This window comes from Eptatretus burgeri, chromosome 7 (assembly GCF_056783735.1).
Source record: "Eptatretus burgeri isolate ZD-2024b chromosome 7, Ebu_testis_v1, whole genome shotgun sequence".
NCBI classification, from domain to species: Eukaryota; Metazoa; Chordata; class Myxini; order Myxiniformes; family Myxinidae; genus Eptatretus; species Eptatretus burgeri.
The window spans coordinates 102,699,856-102,713,632 of NC_140967.1; the positions used below are offsets into that span (position 1 = coordinate 102,699,856).

At 42.4% G+C, this 13,777-nt stretch overlaps 1 protein-coding gene across 11 annotated transcripts; it reads left to right on the forward strand.

The window, feature by feature from the left end:
- The first annotated feature begins 46 nt into the window (after window positions 1-46).
- LOC147023959 (uncharacterized) lies at window positions 47-13,777 on the forward strand. 11 transcript variants are annotated; one of them, XR_015060489.1, is made up of 5 exons: window positions 48-381; window positions 5,728-5,856; window positions 7,549-7,764; window positions 10,462-12,055; window positions 12,291-13,777. XR_015060489.1 is itself a non-coding variant. In XM_085890027.1 (5 exons), exons 4-5 carry the CDS (start codon window positions 7,605-7,607, stop codon window positions 11,796-11,798), a joined length of 1,497 nt encoding a protein of 498 aa, XP_085746153.1. In that variant the 5' UTR covers window positions 834-968; window positions 1,185-1,555; window positions 5,693-5,856; window positions 7,549-7,604; the 3' UTR covers window positions 11,799-12,108. The 11 variants fall into 11 exon arrangements, 10 of the variants coding, with proteins under 10 accessions (XP_085746152.1, XP_085746146.1, XP_085746147.1 ...); XM_085890027.1 differs by lacking the exons at window positions 48-381; window positions 12,291-13,777 and adding exons at window positions 834-968; window positions 1,185-1,555 and having other exon boundaries at window positions 5,693-5,856; window positions 10,462-12,108; XM_085890029.1 differs by lacking the exons at window positions 48-381; window positions 12,291-13,777 and adding exons at window positions 834-968; window positions 1,185-1,555 and having other exon boundaries at window positions 5,720-5,856; window positions 10,462-12,108.

The following is a 13,777-nucleotide window of genomic DNA, read 5'->3' on the forward strand; positions in this document are numbered from 1 at the left end:
ATTGACCAATCACGCATTCTTGAGAGGGTTTTTTTCGTGACGTCATCGGCTATCGTGCGTATCCGCCATTACCGAGGAATGGGAGTTTCTTCCGCATCGACGTCGGGGGGGGGGGGATAACGGTGAAACACCAAAAAGCGCACAGATTAGGATAATTGATAATGGTGAACTTCTGCGCCGTCGTCGGCTGTCACAATCGGGCAGATCGAGAGAGAGATCGATCGTTTTACAAGCTGCCCTCGATAATAGTCTCTCAGGGTGAACGGACCTTGGAATTATCGAGTCAGAGACAATCGGCGTGGCTCGCTCGCATCGCTCGGGATGATTTGAAATCGTCAAATTATCCTTACACTCGTGTGTGCTCGGATCACTTCATGTCCGGTAAGTGTGTGACATAATAATTATATAATTTTAATAATACGCTGTTTAAATTTTTTAAAATCGTGTTGCTACAAAAATAGACGGAACACTTATTAAACTGATTCACGAGTGGCTCGGCACGCCGGCATCGCCGGTAAAGGGATATAATTATTTAATGCATTTAAAATTACATTTTCAAATCGTGTTTCCTCACAAAAAAAACACGGCACTTCCGGTTTCCAAATCGGATCCACTTCCGGTTTCGAATGACGCACTTCCGCCGTGAGAACGGCGGCGTTCGCGCAACGTTGCCGCCATTACGGGAGACCGAGCGGCGTGTTCACGACGGGAAGTAAACGCGAGCCCGGTGCGCGATGTCCGAGTGACAATGCCGTGCTTTTGTGCCGTCTTGGGGTGCTCGAATCGCGCGAGCAGAGAGAAGGATCGATCGTTTTATCGCGTGCCGGGAATTATAACCAATCAAGGAACTCAAACCGAGGAATTGTCAAGGAAACGGCGGGAAAAGTGGTTCAACAACATTGCACGCGCCGATCTCCTTGATGACGGCAAGAAAGAGATTCGTGTGTGTAGCGACCATTTCATCAGTGGTAAGTATTTCCCCATGCAAGACTTGTTGTTGTTTCTTCTTCTTCTTTTCTTGTTTTGATTTGTGCTTTTCCGTGAGAGAAACGTCCATCGTGTATTTTAAAATGAGTTCCGGCGGGAACTTGCGTGCGCACGTGTCCCGCGGGCAGATTCACTATGACGTCACGCATGCGTGTCGACGCCGCCATGTTGGAGGTAACGGTCCGTGTGATCAACAGGGTGCGACGGCGTGCATTGGAACGCCCGAGTGATTCTCTCGATGATATCGTCCACGAGATGTTGATCTGATTGTGACGAGCACGATTGTGACGAGCACGATTGTGACGAGCACGATTGTGACGAGCACGATTGTGACGAGCCTGATTGTGACAAGCACGATGGTTAACAGTTGTGCGGTGTTTGGGTGCTCAAACCGATCAAATAGGGACAAGAAGTCGTATTTCTTACTGCCATCGGTCATCACGGGCCAAGGAGACAAAAACAAAAGAACTTACGGAGACGAGACGTGCTCGGTGGATGGCGAACATAAGGCGAGAGTGTTTCACACCGTCAAAGCACACTCGGATATGTTCTGACCACTTCATATCGGGTATGTCGGGGTTTTAGTTCATCACAAAATTTTCTTCTTCTTGCTGGTTTGTTTCTACAGTTGCATGCCCCCCCCCCACCCAGTTTTACTGGCACCTCAGAGCTTCTTAGACCCCCCCCGCCCCCTCCCCTCGAAGTACTAAACCACCATTTCGGGTTTTTTTTTTTCTTCTTTTCTTCTTCATGTCTTCCTTCCCTGCCAATGGCTGAGCTTTATCCCGGAGAGATGAAATTCTGCATCAATAATGGCAATTAAAAGTCGGTTAGGATGACGCAATGCTTTGACCTTGACCTAATTTTGAGGTCATGACCCAATTATTGATGTTTTAACATTTTTCATCAAAACTCGACGAAGGCTTGTCCGATCAGAGCGAAATTGTCTGCTCTTGATAGCCTTGAGCAAGGCGCATTTAAATTTGATTTCCATCATTCCCCTCCGAGTTGAATGTCGAGGTCAAATGGCGGTCTCTCTCAATTTTACCAATGTGGGATCTCAAAGACCGCTTCACCTTTACAAGATGTGTTGATGGTGTACCTGGGTGATAGTGTTGTGTAGTGTGATGTTGGTATGGTGGAGAGTGTAGACCATCATAATAGTGTGCCTGCATTGAAGTTGTGCACATGATACTTGATTCGTGTCCTTGACCGACTTTTTCATAGATTGTAATCTAATTCATAAAAAGCACCTTTTTGATCAAACCCAGTAATTTTCATGATGTTGATGGATTGTAGATGGGGACGCATTTTCTTAAATTACATTCAATTCGACAATAGACGTTCACATAATGTAATCTTCTGTCTGTATATCTGTGGCTGCATCTGTCTGTAAATGATCAAAAATGCTGCACTTTGAAAACACCATCACAAGAATAGAATTGCGGGCCACTCGAGCAGAGCAGAATCCCGTGAACATGGTGTACAACCATTTCCACCGAGAGAATGTGTGATTAAATTTTGGTTCTCACATTGATTCATGCAATTTTACCCCCATTCTAACCAAGGGGTGGGGAAAAAGACACTCCGACTGTGTAACCTCCTCTCCCTCTTGCCGCGTGGCCGGAGCCCGCGCCCCCTTGCCACGCGTCCGGAGCCCGCGCCCCCTTGCCGCGCGACCGGAGCCCCCCCCCCCTCCATGCCACGCGGCCAAAGCCTTTTAACTTTCCAGGACCAAATTTTGTTTGCCGACTCTATTTCACTTATATTAACACTCATCATTGATCAAGTTGCTGTGCTTCATATTTCTTCTCTTTTTTTTTTTAGCCCCCCAAATATTGCAAAAGCTTGTCAAATAGTAGTTTAGGCCAAGTAAAAAAAATGAAATATACCAGTTGATCGTCTCAATAAAAAAAGATGGGAAGAGGAGGCCCATTTTAGCTCGCCTGTTCGAAGAACAGAGAGCTATAGCGATACCCCCGGCGTGAGCGTCAGCGTCAGCATCAGCTTGAGCGTGAAAATGTTAAAGTTTTTGGTGCAAGTTATTTTTTCCTTTGTAATATTTTTATCCACCACACTTTTTTTATACGCCCGAGATATATATATATATATATATATATATATATATATATATATATATATATATATATATATATATATATATATATATATATATATATATATATATATATATATATATATATCGGGGCGTATTATGTGATACCGGTCGTCTGTCCGTCCGTCCGTACTCTAACTCCCAAAGTTTTCAACTTTCACTTTTCATATTTGGTATAGGTACAGACTGTGGAGACGGTGTGTCCCGACATACAGTACGTTCGTCATCTAAAGTGGTTGCCATGGCAACCAGGATGCTGTTTTCCATTTGTTCCTGTCCACACTCTAACTCCCAAAGTTTTCAATTTTCACGTTTCCTATTTGGTACGTAGGTACAGACTGTGGAGACGGTGTGTCGCGACATACGTTCATCATCTAAAGTGGTTGCCATGGCAACCAGGATGCTGTTTTCCATCAGTTCCTGTCCGCACTCTAACTCCCAACACTCCATATTACTTTTTCTTTTAGATGCATTTCTCATGGCAAGGCAAGTACCATAAAATTCGGACCATTGAGCGCATCGTTATATAAGCCGCATCCCCTAAATTAAAAAAAATCTGGAATTTAAACACACACAAGCCGCACTGGTTTATAAGCCGCAAATGTTGCACAAAAAAACCAAGCGCAAAAACGTCCGAAAATTAGCCACAAAAAGTGATCGATCTTGCTTTGAGTCTAATGGACAGTGGAAACACCCCAACCATCCACTGTCTGTGTGTTAACCCAGTCTTCAAGTTCGTCTTCCAGTTCGGGCCATCGGCATTTCCCACCTCAGAAAGCCTTTGTTGACTTTTTGCAGCGAGAAAGTTCGCCCCTCTGTAAGTTTTGAATTCCTCGTGTGGACCTCTTGTTTACTGATTACAATATACCAACACATATTGGTTCACGAAAAAAATAAGTGACCACTATATTCGTTATTGTTGTGTGTCTGTCTGTCTGTCTGTCCCGAGCATAGCTCCATGGGTTTTGATCCGATCCTATTAAAATTTTGGTGGGAGGTTTATATCATGATCTCGTTGTGTTTTCCTGAGAATGGGCGTGGTGCGTCCATTATGGGCGAAGCCACGCCCAAAAAGCGTGTTTTTAGAGGGTAGCCCATTTCAATTTGCATCTTCTCCTAGGGGGTTTGTCTCCTATCCATCCTTCTCCTAGGGGTCAAGGTCACGAACTTAGAAAATTGCAAATTTTGACATAAAAAATTATCTTCTCCGAGGGGTTTGTCGAATCTGGCTGGGGTTTCGGTATTTGGTTAGCCCAAAGACACCTGCATAGCCCCACAGAGCACGATTTTTCATTTTCGTCCCAAGGTCAAGGTCACAAGGTCACGAACTTCGAAAATTGCGAATTTTGACATAAAATCCATCTTCTCCGAGGGGTTTGTCAAATCTGGCTGGGGTTTCGGTATTTGGTTAGCCCAATGGCACCTGCATAGCCCCACGGAGCTCGATTATTTTTTTATTTTTTTTTTTTTTTTTTTCATTTTTGTGTCAAGGTCACGAACTTAGAAAATTTCGAATTTTGACATAAAAATCATACGACCGCCCAAACTTTGAGAGCTCGGATGACAATATTTTTTATGCATAATCTTGAGGTCATTCCCCACCTAAAGTCTTGAAACCATTTTGCTCTATCTCGAACACCTTGCCTGTGGCGCCCCCTTCAATTGTGTTTTTACGCTGATTTCATCAAAGTATGGATAATCCGAGGAGTGTGAAATGCCATATAGCCTATATGACGTTATATTGTTCCTGGAATGTTCCAGAGGAAGTTTTGCACCAAAGGTCATAATGCTTGACCTTTGACCTTGAGGTCACAAAGGTCAAATTTTCAAAGTTGTGGGAATCGAACCGGGTTTTCGACCTTCTTCGACGAACTAACTCCAATAAGCTATAGCACGTATCCTGTTTCCTTATTTTAATGTCCACAACATTGTTTTGTGACCTTTAAAGTTGTTGAACGAAACCGGGTTTTCGACATTTTGCAGCTAATAATCTGTCACTCGTACCACACCATGTTGATCATTTTTATAACTTGGTCAAACATTATCACATTGTCTCATCCTTGACTTCTGAAACAATCTACATCGTCAAATTCCGCTCGTGAACCATTGTCGTCTTCAGACTTGTATTGCTTTAAAATTATTTGGATCAGACTTCACTGCAATGCTTTATAAAAAAATATTATTGCACTCGTCTTTTAAAATCGAAAAACGATAAATGTATAAACAGGCGAGCATTGGGTGGCTTTGACACCACTCTGGTTATTTGTTTTTTGGGGGGGGTTTTCAAAATGGCGTCGGCTTTTCGTGCCCCACAAATCATGCCAGTTTTTTTTTTACCTCCCCACTCCTCCCCCCTCTCCCCCCCCAAAAAAAAAATTGCATGAGTCGTGTACCAGACATGTCAGTTTTCGTCCCCCAAACAAATATGACATGTCACATACCTGACACATCACGTACACACTCACTAAGCCTATTAAAAGTATAATCCACAGTTCTAAACAAATATATAATGAATGTTTAGAGAAATATAACAAAAACCATACACTTCATGCATGTTAAAATGATTGGCTATGCCATCTTTCTGTGTAGATCTACAGATCTACCTTTAATACACAGATTTGCAGATGTGGGATGTGGACTCACCAGCGCTCCCTGGTCCAACTGCCCACAAGCAAAATCGGAGAGAACATCACATAGCGAGTGTCGCTCATCAAGAACTGTTCCCGCATACCACGACTTCAGGACACTTAAAGGCCCCATGACACTCAAAACTTTCTGGTTATTTATATATTAACTTGACCTTCTTAGTGAAGAAATCACCCATGTTTCTTTTTTAAAATCAAAAATGGGATAATTAGACCAATATTTCAAACATTTCTAGTGCTTTTCACAACTTGCTATGCCCCCGCCCCTCAAAAAAGTTGACTTCAGCGAACCGCAGGTCACATGACCGTTCACGTCATCTCCAGAAAGCGACTCGCACAGAGTGGATTGATTAGATGTCGCGCGCCGTATATGGTACGTACAAATGCATTGTGCACATGTGTTTGCTATCTCACTGATAGTCTTAATTCCTGTGATTGTTTCGCGGAAAAGAAATTCTGCTTCTGAGCCGTGTATGCACAACAATCACAAGGCAATTATTTATCCCTAAACTACGTTGTCGTAGTCGTGAACAAATCCAATACATGTATGCACAATAAAGGACTATACCATGTCCACAAAATCTAAAATGTGACTTGAACCTTTCCATTAAAAAAGAAACTTACAGGGACATACAAGTAAATTACTAAAGATTAATATTGCATCATTTCAAGGCGCAAGGAGATAATTTTAAAATCAAACAATGTAAAAAAACCTGCACCCACATTTTGCAGCTTATTGAATTGTTCGTTGAAAACAGCCTGCTGGGACAGGTACGATTCCACATACATGCAAGCCAGGTATGGATGCACTCGACATAAATGGGTTTATTCTAAAGTGAAGGTACTGCTTCCATTGGCTTGCTATTCATTAACAATTATCCAAAATGCTGTAATAAATGAACAGGGAAAAATATGTTGGCACAACTATGAAAGACTAATTTATCTGTCCTATTACACGGCCTCATAGCCTCGGGACTCTTACGCATTGACTTGTACATTGTGTGCATGCTAATACAAGTTACTTGTCAACTCTAGAGTCTGGACTAGTCCGATAAATCCGTCGTCCGTCCGACTAGTCTGACAAATCTGACGTGCTGTGGCTTTCTTTTTCTCTTTTCTTCATTGTTTTCTACTGGCGCTACATGACGACAGTAGGAATAAAATAAATAAAAATGCAACAGAATGTCAGATTTATCAGACTACTCCAGACAATTGTGTCGCAAGGTGTGTTCTGCACACAAGTTGTTTTTTTGTGCACTGGATACAATGATGCCATCTTGTTGCTTCCCTTTTCCATTTACAGTCAGCTGGGAAAATGAGGCTAATTCTCCCCCTCCCCTTTTTCCCCATGGGATGCCAACCCATGGGGGTTGGTCCAGACTGTATCATCTAAATGTTTAGTGTCTTGCACGGAAGTGGCACATACCATTTTTAAAGTCTGTGGTATGGCTCGATCGGGGTTGGAATGGAAGCAGCAACCTCCCAGACTCTGAGTGGATGCTCAAACCACAATAAAGTTTAAAAGAAAAGTTTTCTGAAAGAAAAAAGAAGCATATCTTCTGTGTCTCTTGTACATCAACATATAACCAAATCATTTGTATGTGTCAGAGAGAGGTGGATATTCCAGTTTTTGAAAATTGCTTATTAGATTTTTGAGAGAAGAGAGAGAGGAAAGAGAGAGGGGGGGGGGGGAGAGAAGAAAAAAGAGATTTGCTCATTTCGGTCATATGGTCGCTTGAGTGTTTTCTCGGACATGAAAGATGACTTGGAATCGTTTTGTTTGTTTGTTTGTTTTTATAGGGAAGGCAGCAAAGCTTTACGACACCACAAATCCCGACTGGATACCGACGGTGAACATGGGCCGCACAAAGATGAGGGGTGCATCACCAAGCAATCCCCAGAGAACAGTGAAGAGAGTGCAGAAAAGAAAGAGGCTTCATGCTTCAACGGCGCATTTGTCCTTCCATAATTACAATAAGTCCTTGGACGCAACCAACGGTTCATCGCTGGAAAATGGTAAGCGGAAAATATCAATAAGAAGGAAGCAGTTCGATGTTTGGGGGCAATGGGGTGTAGATCATCAAGCTAATATATAACTAAATCTTCATGCAGTTCATTAGTCCATGGGCCCAGGCCAGAAATTCCACTTGGCGGTACCATCTAAGGAAACCAATCCTAGTTATGATTTTTGAATTGGTGTGTATATATATATATATATATATATATATATATATATATATATATATATATATATATATATATATATATATATATATATATATCATATTTTGATGTGATAACCATTGCAGACTGGCAGCTTATTGGTAGTTATCATATCTGGAATGTACCCACCCTCCGCATAATGAAGTCACTTTTCAATCTGCAGTCAGTGGGGAAATTGAGGAGAAATCTCCCCCACTAAACCCCCTCCCCCATTGATTACCAACCCACGGGCTTTGTCTGTGCTCTGTCCTCCAAATGTTGGGCGTCATGAGGAAGCAGCATGTGCTATTTTCAAGTCTTTGGTATGACTTGGCCAGGGTGGGTTCAAACCACCGACCTCCCAGGCTCAAAGTGGGCACTCGAACCACAATTCCACTGATAATAAATTTCAAAATGATAATGAAAGGGTTTCAAAGTGTCATTTCTCAGTAAACTGTACACGGTTTAAACAATTTTTGCTTTCCATACTGTGCTACCCCTATCCTGCTTTCTCCCACCCATACCCTTTCTCTCTACTCCTACTCCCCTTCCTCAAACCCCATACTTCCCTCAGCCATACCCATATCCTTTCTCTCCAGCCAGTCATATTACAAACTCGTTTTTTTTTTTTTTGGTCACATCTCATCTGACACTAGTTCTTTCCATTCTCTGTAAATGTCTAACCAAGGCCCAAATAATTTGAATTTGAAAGGTTGATAAACCGCTCAAAAAGCATTTGTTTGACGTAACGTCTTGTTATTCACAGCTATGTACTTCTGCAGCAAAGAGTTTGGCTTCTTGGGAAAATGGAAAGACCATCCTTTCGTGCTCTCTTCCTGGTTCATCAGTCTGCTTACACTTGTACTCGTATTTCTGAGGGGATTGAGACAATGCGATGATTGGATTGCCCGATTATAGATACTTTCTCAAGAAATGTCATAAATATTACAAAAATAGCAACCCTTGACTGCTGAGACTGACTGCATTTTACATGTAGTTTTTAAGATGTTACAACTCGAACATTGTGCGCTGGGCTCAGTGCAGTGCGATGACTGCCTATCTCGGGCTAGATGCTTCCTTCCGAATGGACTTGTGTTAGGTTTAGTCAGTCGCAGGGTGGCCGAGAGGTATGCACGCTCACCTCTGAGCCGCCTAGGCAAAGTTCTAATCTCGGCTGAGCTACAAACTGTTATCCTGGTGTTTTGTAAGCAGGGTGACGCATCAATGTGTGTGCCGTCCCTCGGATCGACGTTGAATTTGGCATCCCATCTGTCAGGCATAGGTTGGTGGGCTTTAAAGATCCCACGGTGTACATCACGAAGAGTCAGTGATGACCGTTTTTACAGCCATTTTTCCCTGCTGTGCAGGGGTTTGGCTTTTTGTGAGGCAATGTTTTATGGCCGGATGCCCTTCCTGACGCCAACCCTGGTCGCCTCTTACGACACACAGGGATATGGTACACCTATTCTAACCGGGGCATACACCGGGACCAGTACACTGGCACTCATTTCGCCGACCTCGGAAGGATGACAGGCTGAGTCAACCCCCTGGTGTTAATTCAGCAGCCAACGGGGCTTGAACTCAGGACACTGGGATCCCAAGCCGCCACCCTAACCACTAAGCCAACACCAGGCTTAGTTATCGCCAGTTATCAGTGAGTTATCGCCAAAACCTTGAATAAATTACAAATTCCTACTCTCACTTTCAGGAGGCACTGCATTAGTGGCACATCCACTCTCAGAAACAAACAAACAAACAAGAAACGACAGGCTGCGTACAAAACTTTAAAAATAAAATAAAAGGTTCTCACTCACTCAGTGATGCAGTTACACTATTCAAAAGAAGGAGGAGATTGGGACCATACTCTGTGCAGAGTGTTGGTGCTGCTTAAGCAGTCTCCTTGACTAGTGGGCACAATCCTGGACGGGTCACCATTCCGACACAGGATACCAGCATGCTGGCACTCATTTTGCCAAACTCAGAAGGATGACAGGCCAAGTTAACCCCACCTGGCATTAATTCAACAGCTGAGCCAGATTTGAACTCAGGACCCTCGGATCCAAAGCCCACCACCCTAACCATTAAGCCAACACCAGGCATAACTATTCCAAAGGTTCCCAACAAAATATTTGTAGATTTTTGGGATTTTTCCTGGAAATCTTTAAGATTGATTCCAATATCTGGGTTTTCGACAAAACTGGTCCGATAAGTTGATATCCATTGAGACTGATACTGTTCACGTAATAATGTTTCATCACCTTGTTGGTTTTGATTATTTTAAACATGTTCCACATTTTTCAAGGATATATTGAACACATTGACCATTTATTTTGTTTTTCGCAAAACACACCTTGGAGTACCGTACATACATTGCCAATGTTCGTAAAATCCATGCACATGGATGATTATTGTACTGTACATCCATGCTAGTTAAGGTTTACTTGTTTCACAAGATTAAAAACGGATTTTATTTATTTATTTATTTATTTATTTTGTTTTGTTTCTTTTTAGGCAAACTGGCCACTCTGCACAATCAGAGCAATCCCCAGTGGGCCCCGACTCTGAATATGGGATATTCAACTATGTCGAAATCCCCTGCATCTGCAGCAATGTGCAGGTTTGAACGGAACAGCCGAAGGAATCAAAAGAAGATTGCTGTCGCTGCTGCTGAGAGCTTGCTCGACTTGCGTCATCGCCCCAAAACACCGATTCGTCGTCGCCCCAAAACACCAATTAAAGCAGAAGATGCACGGGTAAAGCGTGAAGAGGTGCAGAAGGCGGTGGAAGAGAACAGTACGGCAGTGAAAATGAAAATATCAGTCGGCATTCAGACCGAGTCGAACGACCTGACTCCAAAAATGGCCCGAATGATGCGAGATGAACTTCAAAGACTCATCACAGAAAATATGAACCTTAGAAACCAGTTACAAGATGAGAGCATCTCTCCTGTGTCATTTGAACAAGACAAGGATAAAGTGAAGTTTTATACCGGCCTGCCTTCTTACGTCACACTGATGATGATATTCTCCCTAATTGAGCCCTTCATTCCGATCAGCAATAAGATAACCATGACAGCGTTTCAGAAGTATGTGTTGGTCCTCATGAAACTGAAAATGAATTTGCACTTTCAGGACTTGGCGTACAGGTTCAGATTGTCAAAACCGATGGTGTCGAAAACATTTCGATCCGTAATCAACATCATGTTTTATCGACTAAAATCGCTCATTTTCTGGCCAGACAGAGAGATGCTTCAGAAAACGATGCCGATGGATTTTAGGCAAAGCTTCGGTGACAATGTTGTCGTCGTAATCGACAGTTTTGAAATACTTATTGACAAGCCATCCAATTTGCTTGCACGGTCCCAAACGTGGTCCTCCTGCAAGCACCACAATACCGTGAAATTCCTGATAGGAATGGCCCCTCAAGGGATGATAACATTCCTGTCGAAATCCTGGGGTGGAAGGGCCAGCGATGGGTGTATAACTGCAAACTGCGGATTGCTGGATAAGTTATTACCGCAAGACATTGTGTTGTCTGGGAGGACATATGATGTCTCCAAAAGCGCTGGACACATGCGTGCCGAACCCAAGGTACCGGCGTTTAGAAAAGGTGACAATCAGCTCTGCCCTATTGAAGTCGAGTTGACGAACAGGACTGCACACGTGCACATGCACGTAGAACGCGTCCTAAGATTCCTCAGGAACAAATATACCATTCTGGGTGGACTGTTGCCCATCGATTTTGTAATGTGTGATGCTGCCGAAGCGGATGTCCCTCTGATTGATAAGATCGTCACCGTGTGCTGTGCCCTTGTGAACGTGTGCGAAAGTGTCGTTCGCTTTAACTGACATTCTCAACCGATGCTTCGCTCCAAAGTGTCAGGAAATGTTGCATCCGTTTTTGGATTGCTGTACAAGAATCTCTTTCAATCTGTTCCATCTTCACCCTTTGTTTACTGATGTCTTTAAAATGTCCCACTCCTTGTTAATTGCTGTACAAGAAACTTCTTCCTGGTTCAGCTGGACATTGGAACTTCTTTCCATGTAAACAGAGCCAATAGAATGTCAACATGGAGATTTCCACCGACTCTACATGTCTCCTGCTGGTAAATAACACATTTTAACATCTGAATGTCAATAAATTCTCGATGCTTTTTGATGGATTTCCATGAATTATATTCTGTGAAGCAGATTATTTGATATATATATATATATATATATATATATATATATATATATATATATATATATATATATATATATATATATATATATATTTTTGTCTTCATTCCCCCCCGCCCCCCTTTCTCTCCCTTCCCCTCAATGTCCTATACTATACAGCCCCTCTTCCATCCCTTCCTTACCTCCAGCACCTCCAAGCTTCTTTCTAAGATAAAGAAGTGGTGGCAAGCAACCGGAATACTTGTGCATTGAAGTGAAGGAGGATTAAAGCTTCTCAAATTAATAAATCAGGTGATCCATGCTGGACAGGAAGCAACTAAAATACCTCTGCCACGCTGAAAAATGTACGTTTTGTTTAACGAGATACGACCCCCACCACTGATGGGCCAGATCTGGATTCGGACCTGAACCAAAATCGAATCGACTTGTTCTTGTCACCTACCCAACTCATCCACCTAGTTTTGATATATGAAGACCACAAGGGGAAAACCAGAGATGTCAGGATAAGTCAATTTTGAACAAACTGAAAAACAAAGTTTCAAGACTTTGGTGGACTGTTTAATAACTGTCATATCGATTTCTTTTCCAGTAAAAGGAAGAGTGATCATTGGCCGATCAAATTAAGCATGTAGCATTTGCCAAGCTTCTGTGTTATTTAATTTAAGAGCAAAGAACGAATCAATGTTGCAAACTGACATCGCTGGTTATTCCCTTGTTTAATAATTTCCATGCAATTTTAACCCAGGATGTGGAGCAAATTCATGCCTGTTGGTTATTAGCATACATTACATGACTTTGGTGATCACAGATTATTTTTTTCAACATTAAACGGTCATTGTTTTTTTGTTTGATTGGTGTTCAACGCCATACTCAAGGGTATTTCACTTATATGACGACGGATTCTCCATTTCTTACTCCATACTACTTAATATGATGGAAAACCGGGAGGAAACCAAGGATAAACCACCCCCGCGATAGCCGAAGTCACCTCATGTGACTCCCTCATATACCTAAGCAGGTTGATTGGGCGGTGGGTACATCGAATGAGGATGGGTACTCAGACGCGCTAATCATTAAGCCACGGCGTGGGTCCCATAAAAGTCACAATAAAGGTTTAACCAGGCTTGAACCACGATATGCACCAACTACGGAGCCCATGATATAACCAAATAGGCCATTGTAGTGCTCAGAGTTTATGCTGTGATAGTTTTACAACCTTTCATTTTTTAGTTTCTCAACTCTGAATATTACGGTGGAACAGTTAACATGAATGAAAGGGAGATAACCAGGAGTAAAGTACTCACAACTCTGGGTTTCTACTTGTTCAGCTTTGACAACACTTGTTTTTTCATTGCACGGCTCAACTTTATACCATATAAATTATGTGACACCCCTGGTTATTCGTTAAAGTAATATTGTGAGAGGAAACCTTATGTTGCCAACTATTGGCAGGTGCAATAACCCTGAAATTTATAAAAAAGTGACATCTCTGGTTTTCCCCTTGTGGTCTTCATATAGTTTTTGGTCCTCTCTCTCAATGGTGAAGATCGACTCACTGCAAAAAATTATAGTATTGAGATGTTCACCAAAATCAAATCGGTTCACCCTTGTAACACAACCAACCTGTCCACCTAATTTTGTCTGAG